This window comes from Saccharomyces paradoxus, chromosome X, assembly GCF_002079055.1.
Source record: "Saccharomyces paradoxus chromosome X, complete sequence".
NCBI lineage: Eukaryota > Fungi > Ascomycota > Saccharomycetes > Saccharomycetales > Saccharomycetaceae > Saccharomyces > Saccharomyces paradoxus.
Window position 1 is genome coordinate 627,885 of NC_047496.1, and position 13,775 is coordinate 641,659.

At 39.4% G+C, this 13,775-nt stretch overlaps 9 protein-coding genes across 9 annotated transcripts; 5 read left to right on the forward strand and 4 right to left on the reverse strand.

Annotated features, from left to right (window-relative positions):
- Nucleotides 1–619: 619 nt before the first annotated feature.
- Nucleotides 620–2,686, forward strand: YMR1 (phosphatidylinositol-3-phosphatase YMR1; the record flags this gene model as incomplete). Its single annotated transcript, XM_033911478.1, has 1 exon — nt 620–2,686. One exon carries the CDS (start codon nt 620–622, stop codon nt 2,684–2,686), a length of 2,067 nt encoding a protein of 688 aa, XP_033767369.1.
- A 173-nt stretch (nt 2,687–2,859) lies between these two features.
- Nucleotides 2,860–3,711, reverse strand: PXP2 (Pxp2p; the record flags this gene model as incomplete). Its single annotated transcript, XM_033911479.1, has 1 exon — nt 2,860–3,711. One exon carries the CDS (start codon nt 3,709–3,711, stop codon nt 2,860–2,862), a length of 852 nt encoding a protein of 283 aa, XP_033767370.1.
- Nucleotides 3,712–4,032: 321 nt separating this feature from the next.
- Nucleotides 4,033–4,638, forward strand: NNF1 (MIND complex subunit NNF1; the record flags this gene model as incomplete). The annotated part of the gene is made up of 1 exon (XM_033911480.1): nt 4,033–4,638. The coding sequence occupies one exon, from the start codon at nt 4,033–4,035 to the stop codon at nt 4,636–4,638; it is 606 nt and encodes a 201-aa protein (XP_033767371.1).
- Nucleotides 4,639–4,923: 285 nt separating this feature from the next.
- On the forward strand, nt 4,924–5,163 carry SPAR_J02920 (uncharacterized protein; the record flags this gene model as incomplete). Its single annotated transcript, XM_033911481.1, has 1 exon — nt 4,924–5,163. One exon carries the CDS (start codon nt 4,924–4,926, stop codon nt 5,161–5,163), a length of 240 nt encoding a protein of 79 aa, XP_033767372.1.
- Nucleotides 5,164–5,222: 59 nt separating this feature from the next.
- RSM7 (mitochondrial 37S ribosomal protein uS7m) lies at nt 5,223–5,966 on the reverse strand (the record flags this gene model as incomplete). The annotated part of the gene is made up of 1 exon (XM_033911482.1): nt 5,223–5,966. One exon carries the CDS (start codon nt 5,964–5,966, stop codon nt 5,223–5,225), a length of 744 nt encoding a protein of 247 aa, XP_033767373.1.
- Nucleotides 5,967–7,786: 1,820 nt separating this feature from the next.
- On the forward strand, nt 7,787–8,626 carry TDA4 (Tda4p; the record flags this gene model as incomplete). Its single annotated transcript, XM_033911483.1, has 1 exon — nt 7,787–8,626. One exon carries the CDS (start codon nt 7,787–7,789, stop codon nt 8,624–8,626), a length of 840 nt encoding a protein of 279 aa, XP_033767374.1.
- A 412-nt stretch (nt 8,627–9,038) lies between these two features.
- STE24 (zinc metalloprotease) lies at nt 9,039–10,400 on the forward strand (the record flags this gene model as incomplete). The annotated part of the gene is made up of 1 exon (XM_033911484.1): nt 9,039–10,400. The coding sequence occupies one exon, from the start codon at nt 9,039–9,041 to the stop codon at nt 10,398–10,400; it is 1,362 nt and encodes a 453-aa protein (XP_033767375.1).
- A 126-nt stretch (nt 10,401–10,526) lies between these two features.
- ILM1 (Ilm1p) lies at nt 10,527–11,114 on the reverse strand (the record flags this gene model as incomplete). Its single annotated transcript, XM_033911485.1, has 1 exon — nt 10,527–11,114. One exon carries the CDS (start codon nt 11,112–11,114, stop codon nt 10,527–10,529), a length of 588 nt encoding a protein of 195 aa, XP_033767376.1.
- Nucleotides 11,115–11,314: 200 nt separating this feature from the next.
- Nucleotides 11,315–13,504, reverse strand: JHD2 (histone demethylase; the record flags this gene model as incomplete). The annotated part of the gene is made up of 1 exon (XM_033911486.1): nt 11,315–13,504. One exon carries the CDS (start codon nt 13,502–13,504, stop codon nt 11,315–11,317), a length of 2,190 nt encoding a protein of 729 aa, XP_033767377.1.
- Nucleotides 13,505–13,775: the final 271 nt, after the last annotated feature.

The window sequence follows — 13,775 nt, forward strand, 5'->3', positions numbered from 1 at the left end:
TATTAATTTTCGATGCTCAAATCTAAAAAGCGCTTCAAGAAAGAGATAAGTTGTACTATAGAAGACGCATCAGCAATTATATTTATACAAATAGCATGGTAAAATGCATATGACAGAAAAAAAACAAAACTGAATTTTCCCGATGCTTATTCAAGGTGACACAATCGTTACGACATGGACGTTCCTATATCAGATATTAAAAAGTTATTGCCATCTCATTTATCAGAAATAAGAGTCATTCACCATAATTGATAGAATGCCGCAGGAAAGACAGTGGTGGGTGAGTCATTTTCTCAACCCTAGAATCTGAGAGTCCCACTCTAGGGTAAATTCCATTTTTGAATAGGTCATCTCAGTATTTTCAATAGGGTAAAATCACCTTTTAGGGTTTATGATTATCTGTTTTTCCGCATTTTTCACAATAATAGCAATGTTGTCATTTTTTTATCACTACCCTAAAAATACCAAATGTCGGTAAGAAAAGAAGCACTAGAAAGAACAAGAAGTTATACAAGGGTCACTGGTGAGATTAGGTTGTGGTTGTTATTTTTCATTTTGTGGGCCGGGTGTAACAGTGCTAAAAGGTGAGAAAAAGAAAAGAAAATACCGTTCCGCAAAGATGGAGTACATCAAGATTGCCAAAGTATCTAATGTAGTACTGCATAGAAGAGGCACGGCTACACAGGGTACTTTACACTTAACTACTCACCATTTGATCTTCGAGTCACCACAATTGTCGACAGAATTTTGGTTTCCATATCCTTTGATTTATGGAGTCCATAAAAACCCGGGCAGTACGTTACTGTCCAAGTTGACTTCCACTAATCAAGTCCAATTGGAAGGCACCGATTCACAGAACTACAAGCTTTACCAGGGCAAGGATTTGTGGTCTTTTGTGAATATCAAGATAATTGGAAAAGATTATGCGGTATTCTCGTTGGATTTCGGCGGCGATTTGCACCTACAGGCAAGGAAAGTGTATGATTCCATCTTGAATTTGACCGTCCTAACCAATATCACGCAACTGTATGCATTTATTTACATATCCAACAATCTGGAAAAAAAACTATCTCCACCCGATAGCTGGGATATATATGACCCAATTAACGAATTTCGAAGGCAAGGCCTCGACGACAAAGATGAAACATGCCCCTGGAGGCTATCTACGGTAAACGAACAATACGACTTCTGTCCAACGTATCCTTCCAAACTTTTTGTACCAAGGTCCACGTCTGACATATTATTAAAGCATGCTTCGAAGTTTAGATCACAGAAAAGAATCCCTGTTTTAACTTATCATCACAAGGCCACAGATTGTAACATTCTTAGATCTTCCCAGCCGTTACCGGGACTAATCAATCAGAGATCCATTCAAGATGAAAAATTGGTCTGGGAAAGCTTCAGCTCATTTTGTAATAAGGATATCAAGAGGATGAAACATGTAATAGTAGATGCCAGACCCAGAACGAATGCATTGGCACAAATGGCCTTGGGTGGTGGGACAGAGAATATGGACAATTACAATTTTTTTCTGGCGGATAACAATCTAGGGGTCGATAAAAGTCTAAAACTGCCCACAGTCACACGGTTATTTCTTGGTATCGATAACATTCATATTGTATCCAATACAGCTGCATACATGACCGAGGTTATCTGCCAAGCTGGCGATTTGAATTTACCATTAGAGCAGAATTTAATCAAGTCCCAAAAATTTTCCAATTGGCTGAAATTAAATACTCTTATCTTGAAATCCGTGGATATGCTTTTAAAGTCCATAGTTTTCAACCATTCTAACGTGCTGGTTCATTGTTCTGACGGTTGGGACAGAACAAGTCAAGTTGTCTCGCTATTAGAAATTTGTTTGGATCCCTTCTATAGAACTTTTGAAGGTTTCATGATTCTAGTGGAAAAAGATTGGTGTTCTTTTGGTCACCGGTTTTTGGAAAGAAGCGGTCACTTGAACTCTGACATTAGATTTCATGATAACACTATGAGTTCTCTCTTTAATGATGTTGATACCAACGGTGATGGTCCTGACATAGGTGCCAACACTCAAGATGATTATGGTGAAGAAGATGATGGGGGTGAAGATGACACGAACTTAATCAATTTAAGTAGGATTTCCAAGAAATTTAACGAAAACTTTAAATTGAATAAGAAAAGCCTAAAATTCGTTTCCCCAGTTTTCCAACAATTTCTAGACTGTGTATATCAGCTGTTGACGCAAAATCCAGATTTATTTGAATTTAACGAAAGGTTTCTAAGAAGGCTAGTTTATCATTTGTATTCATGCCAATATGGAACATTCCTTTCCAATAACGAGAAGGAAAAATTTCAACAGAATTTGCCAAACAAGACTAAAAGCGTCTGGGACTATTTCAGATCTAGAAGAAAGCAATTTGTAAATCCTAATTTCGTACAGAGAAAGAGAAGCAGCATGAAGGAAGACGACCAAATCTCTGAAGAAGAAGAAAAAGTGGAGTGGATTTCACCAGATCTTAAGAAAGTCCAATGGTGGTGGCAGTTGTATGGAAGAAAGGACTCAGAATTGAATGATGAATTACGCCATAAACGAGAGTCAGTACCCATGTCAGTGGATAACAAGGGTAAACAGCATAGTAATTCCGATGGTGGTAAGGGTTTAAACTTGTCAATTTTTGGGTTTGATATGTTTAATAGAAAGTGATCTCATCAACGGCAAAGAAACAAATAGGTTAATTTAGTCTTTTGCATACAATGATAGAAGTATAGAAAAAGTTTAAGCATTTCTCCGTTGTTAGTATACATATATACATTAATTTTAATGAATAAGGGTACATATATTGTGGGCATAACGCGTGGTTAATTGGTAAATACGATTTATAATTTTACAACACCGGATTTCCATTTAACACCACACCATTGAGATATTAGTATAGCCAATCCTCTCACAGCTTCCACGGTCTCCTTATCACAGCCTATATTCAATGCGCCTTTCAAATGCCCACGTAATTGAGGGTTAACATCTTGAGGAACCAAAGAAGCAATTATCACTAAACTTGTCTCTTGGGCGGATAGTATCTCATCAAAAGCAAACAAGGGACCATATACATGGACTAGTGTATAATACCATAAGTCCGGGTACGAGGAGTTTAAGTTGTTAACCACGCGGGTCGAAACTTTGTTGTATATTGAATTCCAATGCCGTAACCCATCCTGTATAGTATGATCTCTTTCCTGGATTGTCTTGTCATGTTTCCTCCTCATAGATGTCTCCGAAAGGGGAGAGCTGTTGCCCATGGCAGCCTCCCACGGGTCTATTGGATCCAAATGCGGTAGTAAAATGTCCGGAGTAGTTTCTTTTAGCACGGTAAGACCATTGATTGCTCTTGGAAGGCCAGCTAGGGGGCCCGTTTTAAGAATAACTTCTCTAAACTTTGCCGTTAATTGTTTTTGAAAAAACGTTGGCTGTTGGAAATTTTCATTGATCAAATTCTTCCTTATTGGTAATTCTGAGCGCAGTAAGTCAATGGTTTGGGAAGCTAATGTGAATCTATACATGTGTGCATTATCATTACTGAGCAGCATGGCATAGTGGTATAGTTTAGGTATTTCCTGTGGCTCATTACAAACACTGAATGTGGCAGCGGCAACAAGGTACCATATATTTTTCAGCTTAGGGTGAAATTGTGATAATTGTATCAGTCTTTGGGCATTTAATATCTGGTTCATTATTGAAAATTTTGCAGAATATATTTATATTTTTTATGACGAAACAAAGGAAATCGGGCAAGCGGACCCTCTATTGGCAATTATAAATATATGTATATGTAGATCAGTATATAATCATATGCGTATATTACTGAGCATCGTTGAGTAATTATTAGTCACACATTTTTTTAAACTCTATTGGGATCTGCATTTTTTTTCTGGCAAGCACGAATTGAATGGCAGGAAAAAGAAAAAAAAGTGATGAGATTGAAACAATAACAAAAGAGACAAATAAATAAAAGTCAAGAAACGAAAAAAAAAAGCGAAGTGGAACGAGCAAGAATGGTTAATTCACACGGAATACGTTACATTCGGTTGAAGCAGGTCTTTAATCGTGCGTTAGACCAATCGATCTCGAAATTACAGAGTTGGGACAAAGTCAGTTCATGCTTCCCACAATACGTAAATAGCAAGCAGGGCGCCATAAACGTTGCCAATTGTCAACGTCAATTGACGGAATTCTGGACAGAATTATGCCAACGAGAGTTTAAAGAGATCATGGAGGAACGAAACGTGGAGCAGAAACTAAATGACTTGGATGAACTGATTTTGGAGGCTAAAGAGCGCTACAAAGGTCAAGACCAAGAAGAAGTAAATAAAGGGCCCGCAATCGATGAACTTTCCAGCAAAGAGCTTGTGGAATGTCACATATACAGCCAGCGGGTGCATGCCATACAAGAGATAGATGAGCGGCTCACTAAAGTGAATGAGATGAACGATCAGTTGGCTCAGGAGTTGAAAGACTTAGAGACACAAGTGGAGGTAGAGAAAAAGGAGATCGACAAGATGTACGATGAATACCTGGGCTCCCACACGGACCAACCGGTCAACGTGCTGCTGGTGCAGAGCCTCAACGACATGGTCTTGGAATTGAAGGAAAACTATTGATTTGTTGTATAAGTTAATAAGGGGTATAGAAGAAAGCTGTTTTATGTATTCATTGAGCGAGGCGAAAAGCGAGATACTACTTTTCACATCAACTTGAACAGAAAAAAATAAAACATAGAAAGAACTCAAAGCCACAAGGGGAAACAATGGTACAGCTAAGAAGAACGTATACGTGCATGTTCGTGGTGAGCTCGTTGGTATGCGCGTACCTTAGGCATCACTACCAACAAATTATTTCAAGCGATCACATCGACTAACGACAAAGTTGCACACTTTGTCGTATTCATGTGGGAGTCGTGGCTGTTTGTGAAGATATTTGCTGAGGATATCGTGACTGTCCGCAAGACACAGGTCAGCAAGTACGTGCTAGGAGTGCTGATCTGTTCGTTGGGCGCAAGCGTAACGAGTGAATTTGCCCAAAGCGTGTTGTCGCGAGGTCAAAGAGTGTTTGATGTGAAAGATATTGTTTGTAATTTCTGGGGCAGTCTGCTTGGTGTGGGCATTGCTTTCTACCAGGACCGATAAAAAGAGACTATACGGTATCATATATGTGTGTATGTACAGGCAAGATTACGTAAACTATATTACTTTAATTGGATGTATGCTCTGTGAGCAATGGATGTCTTGTGGATCTGGTCCCTCTTTTCAAAGGCGGACGAGGTACCCTTGGTAATGGCAGTGAGTTCCTCTCCCAAACGCACGGCAAAGTCACCCGACACCCTTTGGTTTGCACTCTGCACGATCCAGTTCCACGCGATTCTATTTCTTTGCCTCTTGTTCAGAGGGACAGGAATAACAGAAGCCTTGGCCACACCCGTGTTGAATGTCTTGGTTATCATTAGTGGAGCCAACTCGTCGAGTGATTTTTCCAAAGCCTGGATGGGGTCCTGCCGGGTCTGGCAGTACACTAAATACAGGGCCCTAGACAGGATGGATTGGGCCTTTTCCTTCTTACCGTGGCGCATGATCATGTTTGTGATGTGATCCAGCGTTGCGTTCTTACGTGGAGGGATAGGCACGGATTTCAGCGCCTCCCATTGTGCCAACTGCTCTGCAGTTGGCCTTATCTTGGAGCCCGCCTGCGAACCCTGTAAGAGGTCTACTTTGGACTGCCCCGGAGGAGCCAGCGAAGTTTCTGGTAGGTAATCCTTTGCAGAAAACTCTTCTCTTAACTCGTTGATCGCTTCAAGCCATTCATCGACCTGATTCTCTGCTAACGGTTCGCTAGCTGGTGTTCGTACTGAAGACTGGAAACGAGCAGCCCACGGCCCGCTCTGGCACAGGAGACGTGGCCTGAATAGCATATACCTCCTCGCAGAATGCAGCATTATATTCAGCTTCGATTCGTATCTTTTTATTTTCTTCTCAAAGGGACAGCTGCCGTCTCTTCTGCACGTGTGTATTGTGTATTGTGTATTGTGTATTGTATATTGTATGTAGGTAGCAAGCTCTTTGTCAAGCAAGTGTAGATTGGAACCAAGACGAACCATTCAATGCCGTGTAGAACTACTTTTCTTCTTCGTTTCATCATTTTCCATATAGGTCACGTGGCCTAATATTTATCGCTTTTTCTCAATTTTTTTTTCTCATTTTTGCTCGTCTCCCCTGTACTAGGTTCATCATTCAAGGCAAAAAGACCACGAGACAATACTGCGACGAAGAATGTTGTCAGATGCCTCGCCAATGCCTCTAAATAGCTGGCCGCGCGATTAATTAGCATGACTAGAATAAAGTACATTGCGTCCGAACCATGCAACCATAGATATACTCCAAAAGTAGCAATAGTCAGCCCCTAATATCTCTTGCTGGAGCATTATCCCTTTCTGCAAAAAAACTAAACCTCTGCAACCGCCAGGGATGCCGCCAACCTAACTTTGGAGCCTGACAGCACGCCGAGTCGCGCTGTTTCGCGGGCGCTGCCCCGCCCGCGAAACAGCACCTGCCCTGCCTTAACCTACCCAAAATCACCGTGCCGGTCTGCCATCTGCAGTATACCCTGCCTGTGCTTTCATAATGTCGCCTAGAACGCCAACGGCAAAAGAAGCCTGCCCTTAGTTGACTTACCCCCGCTTTGGCATATGACCCCCCCGCACCGACTGGTGTCCTCACCCAAACACCACAGACCATAAATTTAAAAGCGAAAAACCTTAAAGCGTTCTCGAAGGAATCTTCCTGTAGATGATATCGCAGCAAACGTATCTTTTAAAGTGTTTGTGCTTACTGCATTGTTGGATCAAAATTTACGTAGCCGCCCTTTTCCACCCCTGTAAAAGCAGTAGCATAGCAGCAACGTAGTAGAACGTGCATATTCACAAATAAACGTACAGCGTTAATATACAATAATAAGCACATATATTTTATATATATATATACAAAGGATCAAGTTAGTGCAGGGGACACCAGCTGAGTTTGAAGTTCTTTAAAGTGTTAAAGTTATCTTTTCCCCTCTCCCCTCTCGTTGGCCACCTCTCACCCACCGCCTAGCAGCATGTCTCCGTACATGACTATACCTCAGCAGTACTTATACATAAGCAAGATACGTTCCAAGTTATCTCAGTGTGCCCTTGCTCGACACCACCACAGAGAACTTGATCTACGGAAAATGGTCGGCCACGCCAATCTGCTGGACAGGATCCTCGACGAGATCGACGAAATCGACAGTGAACTAGTACTCTGTAACGGTGCTAATGGTACTTCTACTGCAGAAGCACACTCCGTTTCGTCCACGCCCAGTGACTCTTCTCCTCTCACTAATAATATCCGGCCCATTAGCATTATGTGACTACCATGCATTTTTTTTCCCTTTCTTAAGAACATTTTTACGACGCGCATCTGCTCATCATCGCATACGAATGTTGAATCACGCCAGAATCACCAAAGAAAAAAACTCGTACAGTTCCAGTTTAAAGAAAGCCAGGAACAATAGACTTTTATCGCATATATATTTTTTTATACGTGCACATATATATGCACACATATGTCTATATACATATACATACAGACGTGTTTCCTTTCACCCTGTGTTTTTGTCGGGTCCAAAAACATACAGGACAACATAATTTTTGACATAACTCAACACAACATAACAGTCTAAAATATAGTTTAATAAAAGAAAAAAATATATTTCTAAGCTATCGCTCTTGCCGCAATGAATGCCAACTCCACCGCGACAGCAATCGGCCTCACCAGTCCCTTCGAGAAGCTGTCCTTTTTCCCTAATTCTTCTAATTTAATACTCGCCCATTTGCATGAGATCATCTTCAGCTTCGTCTTCTACCAGCTCTCATTCTCCATCTTCGCACCGTTCTTGAATAGAGTGGTCTTCCGCAAACACTACACCACGATCCGTGACCCACTGCTGAAAATTGATTTCGATGTCCACACCGTCTCGATGATCCAAGCAGTCGTCTCGAACACCGTCCTGTTGCCCACCCTAACGACGCCGATGCACTACAATGTCGTCACCTACACAGACTCGTATAGTTCAATGGTATCCTCGCTCAGTGCAGGGTACTTTATCTGGGACTTGACTATGTGTATGCGTTACTTCAAGCTCTACGGTATCGAGTTCACCGGCCACGCCATTGGGTCCGTATATGTGATGCTTTTGTCCTTAAGGCCGTTCTGCCAACCATGGATCGGCAGGTTTCTTATTTACGAGGCCTCCACTCCATTTGTTAACATCAATTGGTTCATCATGCAGTGCAATGCCAAGAGCAAGAACTCCATCCCTCTGTGGTTTAATGTTGTCAATGGCCTCTTGCTCATGACTGTATTTTTCATTGTCAGGATTTGCTGGGGCACCATCGCGTCCGCACTTTTGTTCAAGCAGATGTGGAAGGTCAGAGACGAGTTGCCCAAGCTGTCAGCTGTCACAATGATGTCACTGAACATTTTCATGAACTTTTTAAACGTGCTTTGGTTCAAGAAGATGATTAAAATTGCCAAAAAGCTCGCAAAACCAGCCCCAATATCGAAACTAGATTAAACCAGTCTTCCTTCCCATTTTCAACTACCAAACACCTTACACATATATATACATCTATATAAATATATAATATATACATATATATATAATATATACATATATATACATCTATATAAATATATAATATATACATATATATATAATATATACATATATATATAATATATAACTTTGTATATTCCTATTAACACAAAAAAGATAATTAAACTTTTCCCTTTGTCTCTACGTCATTTACTCAAAAACTCTAATTCCTTCGCTTCTATTCTGCCATTTTCTCCAGAGAAAAATCGACGGGAAATAAAAAAAAAAAGAACGAACAAGAAAAAAAGTTCGCTAACAATAAACTACTGCTATAATTAGAGGAAAAAGGAAGAAAAAAAAGGAGGAAATATAAAACTGCAGACCTTTATTCATGTTTGATCTTAAGACGATTCTCGACCATCCTAATATTCCGTGGAAATTAATCATTTCTGGGTTCTCGATTGCCCAATTTTCTTTCGAATCTTACTTGACGTACAGACAGTACCAAAAACTATCTGAAACAAAGTTACCACCCGTGCTGGAAGATGAAATCGACGACGAAACGTTTCATAAATCCAGAAACTACTCCCGGGCCAAGGCAAAGTTCTCCATTTTCAGCGACGTCTACAACCTGGCCCAAAAACTAGTCTTCATCAAATACGATTTCTTCCCTAAAATCTGGCACATGGCCGTTACTTTATCAAATGCGGTCCTGCCAGTTAGATTTCATATAATTTCCACTGTCGCACAGAGTTTGTGTTTCTTGGGTCTCTTATCCAGTTTGTCTACCTTAGTTGATTTGCCACTTTCTTACTATAGTCATTTTGTCCTGGAAGAAAATTTTGGTTTCAATAAATTGACCGTCAAATTATGGATCACTGATATGGTCAAGAGCCTGACTTTGGCCTATGCTATTGGTGGCCCCATCCTTTACCTGTTCCTAAAGATCTTTGACAAGTTCCCTACCGATTTCCTTTGGTACATTATGGTCTTCCTGTTCGTTGTCCAAATCTTAGCCATGACAATCATCCCTGTCTTTATCATGCCTCTGTTTAATAAATTCACTCCCTTGGAAGACGGCGAACTGAAAAAATCCATTGAAAGTTTGGCCGATAGAGTTGGGTTCCCTCTAGATAAAATTTTTGTCATTGATGGCTCGAAAAGATCTTCTCATTCAAACGCATATTTTACAGGTTTACCATTCACCACTAAGAGAATTGTTTTATTCGACACTTTAGTGAACAGTAATTCCACTGATGAAATTACAGCTGTTTTGGCTCATGAAATCGGTCACTGGCAAAAAAACCACATCGTTAATATGGTCATCTTTAGCCAATTGCACACTTTCCTGATTTTCTCCCTTTTCACCAGCATCTACAGAAATGCATCATTCTACAACACCTTCGGCTTTTTCTTGGAGAAGTCTACTGGCGGTTTTATTGATCCGGTCATCACCAAAGAATTCCCCATTATCATTGGATTTATGTTATTTAACGACTTATTGACTCCACTCGAATGTGCCATGCAATTCGTGATGAGTTTAATTTCCAGAACTCATGAATATCAAGCTGATGCTTATGCCAAAAAATTGGGCTACACACAAAATCTATGTAGGGCGCTAATTGATCTACAAATCAAAAATCTTTCTACCATGAATGTAGATCCTCTGTACTCTAGTTACCATTACTCTCATCCAACTTTAGCTGAAAGATTAACCGCTCTGGATTATGTTAGTGAAAAGAAAAAAAACTAATCCTTAGAGTACATATATTAGCATGTACCGTTAAATTCAGCTTTGTTATGTCTATATCTACATATATATATATGCACGTATCTACATAAGAATAAAAGAAAGAAAAAAAATAAACGATTCAACACTTTATTTTTTTTCATCCTTATCATCATTATCTTCCTCACCATCGTCGTTATTTTCTTCGTCATTGATTATTTCAATGACTTCTGTGGTTTCGGTTTTCACGGTAAAAGGTTGAGGTTCTTCAATATCCTCCTCACTAACCATGAATTGATTTAATCTTTTGAAATCTTCATTTTTCTCCTCCCTAATAGCATTATACAGAAGGAAATTTATCCAAACTTCTGCAAAACAGTAAATGAAAACAGAGTTATTGTGAACGTAAAAATTTGACTCCCAAAGGTATGAGATACCTGTCAAAATAAAAAAAATTAGTAGCCTAAATGGAACAATGGATTGGAAGTATTTAACGTTATTTTCTAACAGGGGAATCAGATCCTGAATACCGTTAAGAGCAAATAGAAGAGCAAAAAGGCCCAATTGACCATTGTAACGTGACAATGTTAACTGCGGTAAATTCATTGCTTCCGTTAAGACTAAGAAATATGTATTTTGCAAAATAGAATTAACGTTCTTTAAACAAAAGAAGGCGATCGTGAATAAAAACGCCACTCTGAAAAACGCAACATTGGTAGAGTTTAAGGCTTGAGCCATTTCTTTAAATTTATTTGGTTCTTTACTGAGTGCGTACTGTATTTTATTATAAATTATTACACTACCATTCAAACGTCTCCCATTAAAGATTGATCGACATCATCATTTTTTACTTTTTTGGTATTCTCGCGCTAAAAGTGGCGTGTTAAATGCCAAGTATTGTTCCAAAAAATCATTACGCCATACATAAATACAGAAGACTATCTATCTAACTTAACACCAACTTGCTTTATTAAAGAATCAACATCCTCCAAAGATTTAGTGAAATACAATTCATCGTCAATACAGGGTTCTTCACTATCGTCATTGTTTAAGATTTGTATTGTTTTCAGGTAATCCTGTGTACACAGGACACTCAATTTACTGTCCGTCGTGGATAATTCATTCCACTGCTTAATACTTAAGTGGTTTTTCTTGTGCCTTTTATACGTTCTAATTGAATCAGGGCTATTAAGCTTGTGCAAAACAAAGGCTATCGAACATATGGTCTTACATTGGGAACAGAATATATCGTACTCCTCATCTTCATCATTGGGATCGGCATCCACCTCCAAAAGGGTTGTCCGTGGTACAATGGCCTGAATTTTTCGTATGCGTTTTAATTCTGTATTATAGAAAACAATCAATGAAGAGTAACATTGCCTTGCAAAGGCATCATTGAACGATAGGGTATCTTTATTGTACTTTTTCAAAATATTGATCATCAAATCAAACATATCAAAAACACAGGCTTTTTTACTCGATTTATAATCTTCAATCGCACCAAATCCATAGGGTAGCCAGAAATCTATGGTAAAATTGACAGCCTCATTGAAATTATAACCGGTATTGAAACCTGCATGGTAACATTTAGGGAACGTGATAATATATTCGTTGGGCTTTTGTATAGCTTTGTACACAGGAATACCCGATTTTTTGAAGTTTGAATCATAAGGGGATATTAAAGTTACTAGCTGATGTAATAGATCCGGCTGTTTGATGAATAAGTCCGGCGATAGATCATTTAATAGATCGTTGAATTTCGTACATCCCGATTCTGGAATGCTGTACCAAACCTTAGGGTCACCTTGATGTTGATAGTTAGCGCTTAGGGTATACTGGTCTTCCATGTGCCAACAAAATGTGGAAAATAACGACCCTATGTAAATCCAAGGAATAGTCATGCCAGAAATGTTTCTTTTGAATAATGGTAACAGCGAATTATGAGCCATAGGCAGGTTCGTTAAATTCATGGGATGATCGCAATATTTGAAGTAGTCCTTCAATTCGTCGCCATTTATATTTTTAGGTATGAAGTCCCTCGTGGGGAAGCCAGTAATTTGACCTGGCAATTCATTATGTATGTCAGCGCCGTATTTGACAGTCGTTAATACATTGCGGTGGGTTTTGGTCACTAAACTCCAAAACATCTCCTCCAGTTCGTCTATGGACATTTTTCGTGCTGGCAATAACCTCGAATTTTGATGCTTACAATATCTTTGAAACTCTGGCAGAGAATAGTCATGCGTATCCTGAGTGAATCCGTAATACCCGTTTCCAACAATACAAGTGTTACAAATCCAATCACCAGGGGGTACACCTTCCAAAGGTGGTGTTAGGCAATATATATGGAACGGTTTGTCACATGAATCACATAAAATAGTTCTTTTTGGATCGTTTGTCTTGCGACAAACAATACAAGCATCATCGTCGTCCTCCTCAAAATCGGACGCAGAATTCGAATCGGGCCCAAGATCCAAATCGTCCTCGTCGTCACTTAATAAGGATTTCGGATACTGGTCAGTATTCAGTGCCGTGTGCACACTCTCGTTCAATGAGTGAAGAAATACATAGTATGAGGCGATATACTTCTCGAAAATATCTTTCAATAAACCAGTTGGTATGCTGAATTTCTTAGAAATGGTCCTCCATAAACTACTGTCACCTCTTAATTGAGAAATGTCTCTGAATTCCAATTTTCGCCTTGGAGATTGTGTAGTGTCAGCGGGTACTCGATTATCCTTTATTAATTCAGAGAAAACGTCATATAAGTACACTTTTTTTTTTATTATTTCCGATGTATGTGCAGAATCTGGATACTCTACAACCGTATAAGGGTTCTTAAGTATAGATTTCGATGGATCCTTAATGGACCTATTAAAATTATTTAACTGCTTCATGAAAAACAACCTACACCTATTTGCCAGGTCTAAGTTCTCCAGATTTTGGATTCTTGGTTGAAAAGTAAAATTTTCCACGTCAACAGAGAGCGGAGGACGAAAGCCGTTTGGTGGTACGACCTTTACCATACCATATCGTATACCAAGCCTCTTAATGTGAGGGTTAGAGAGATAATCGATGGGATTTTTGAATTCTTGTTCGGTGGGATACAGGGCAGGAATTTCCTCCATGATAGTGATACCTTTTTTGTGCAAGATAATTTAGCTAATATTATCCAGAAGAAAATTGAGTAAGAATTCTGGATCGTATTCTACATTGAGCTTGTGTGGTTAACATAGACATCTCTATCTTTTGGGATGATAATTTTTCAATAATGATTCCAGGGTTACTTTAACGTTACACAAAAGAAATCAAGTAGTGCGGCTGTTTCTGTGAGCGGGGCAGCAAGTCCGACGCCCTTAACAATTGGCCCATACCCTATGTAATTTACCATATTGCCCT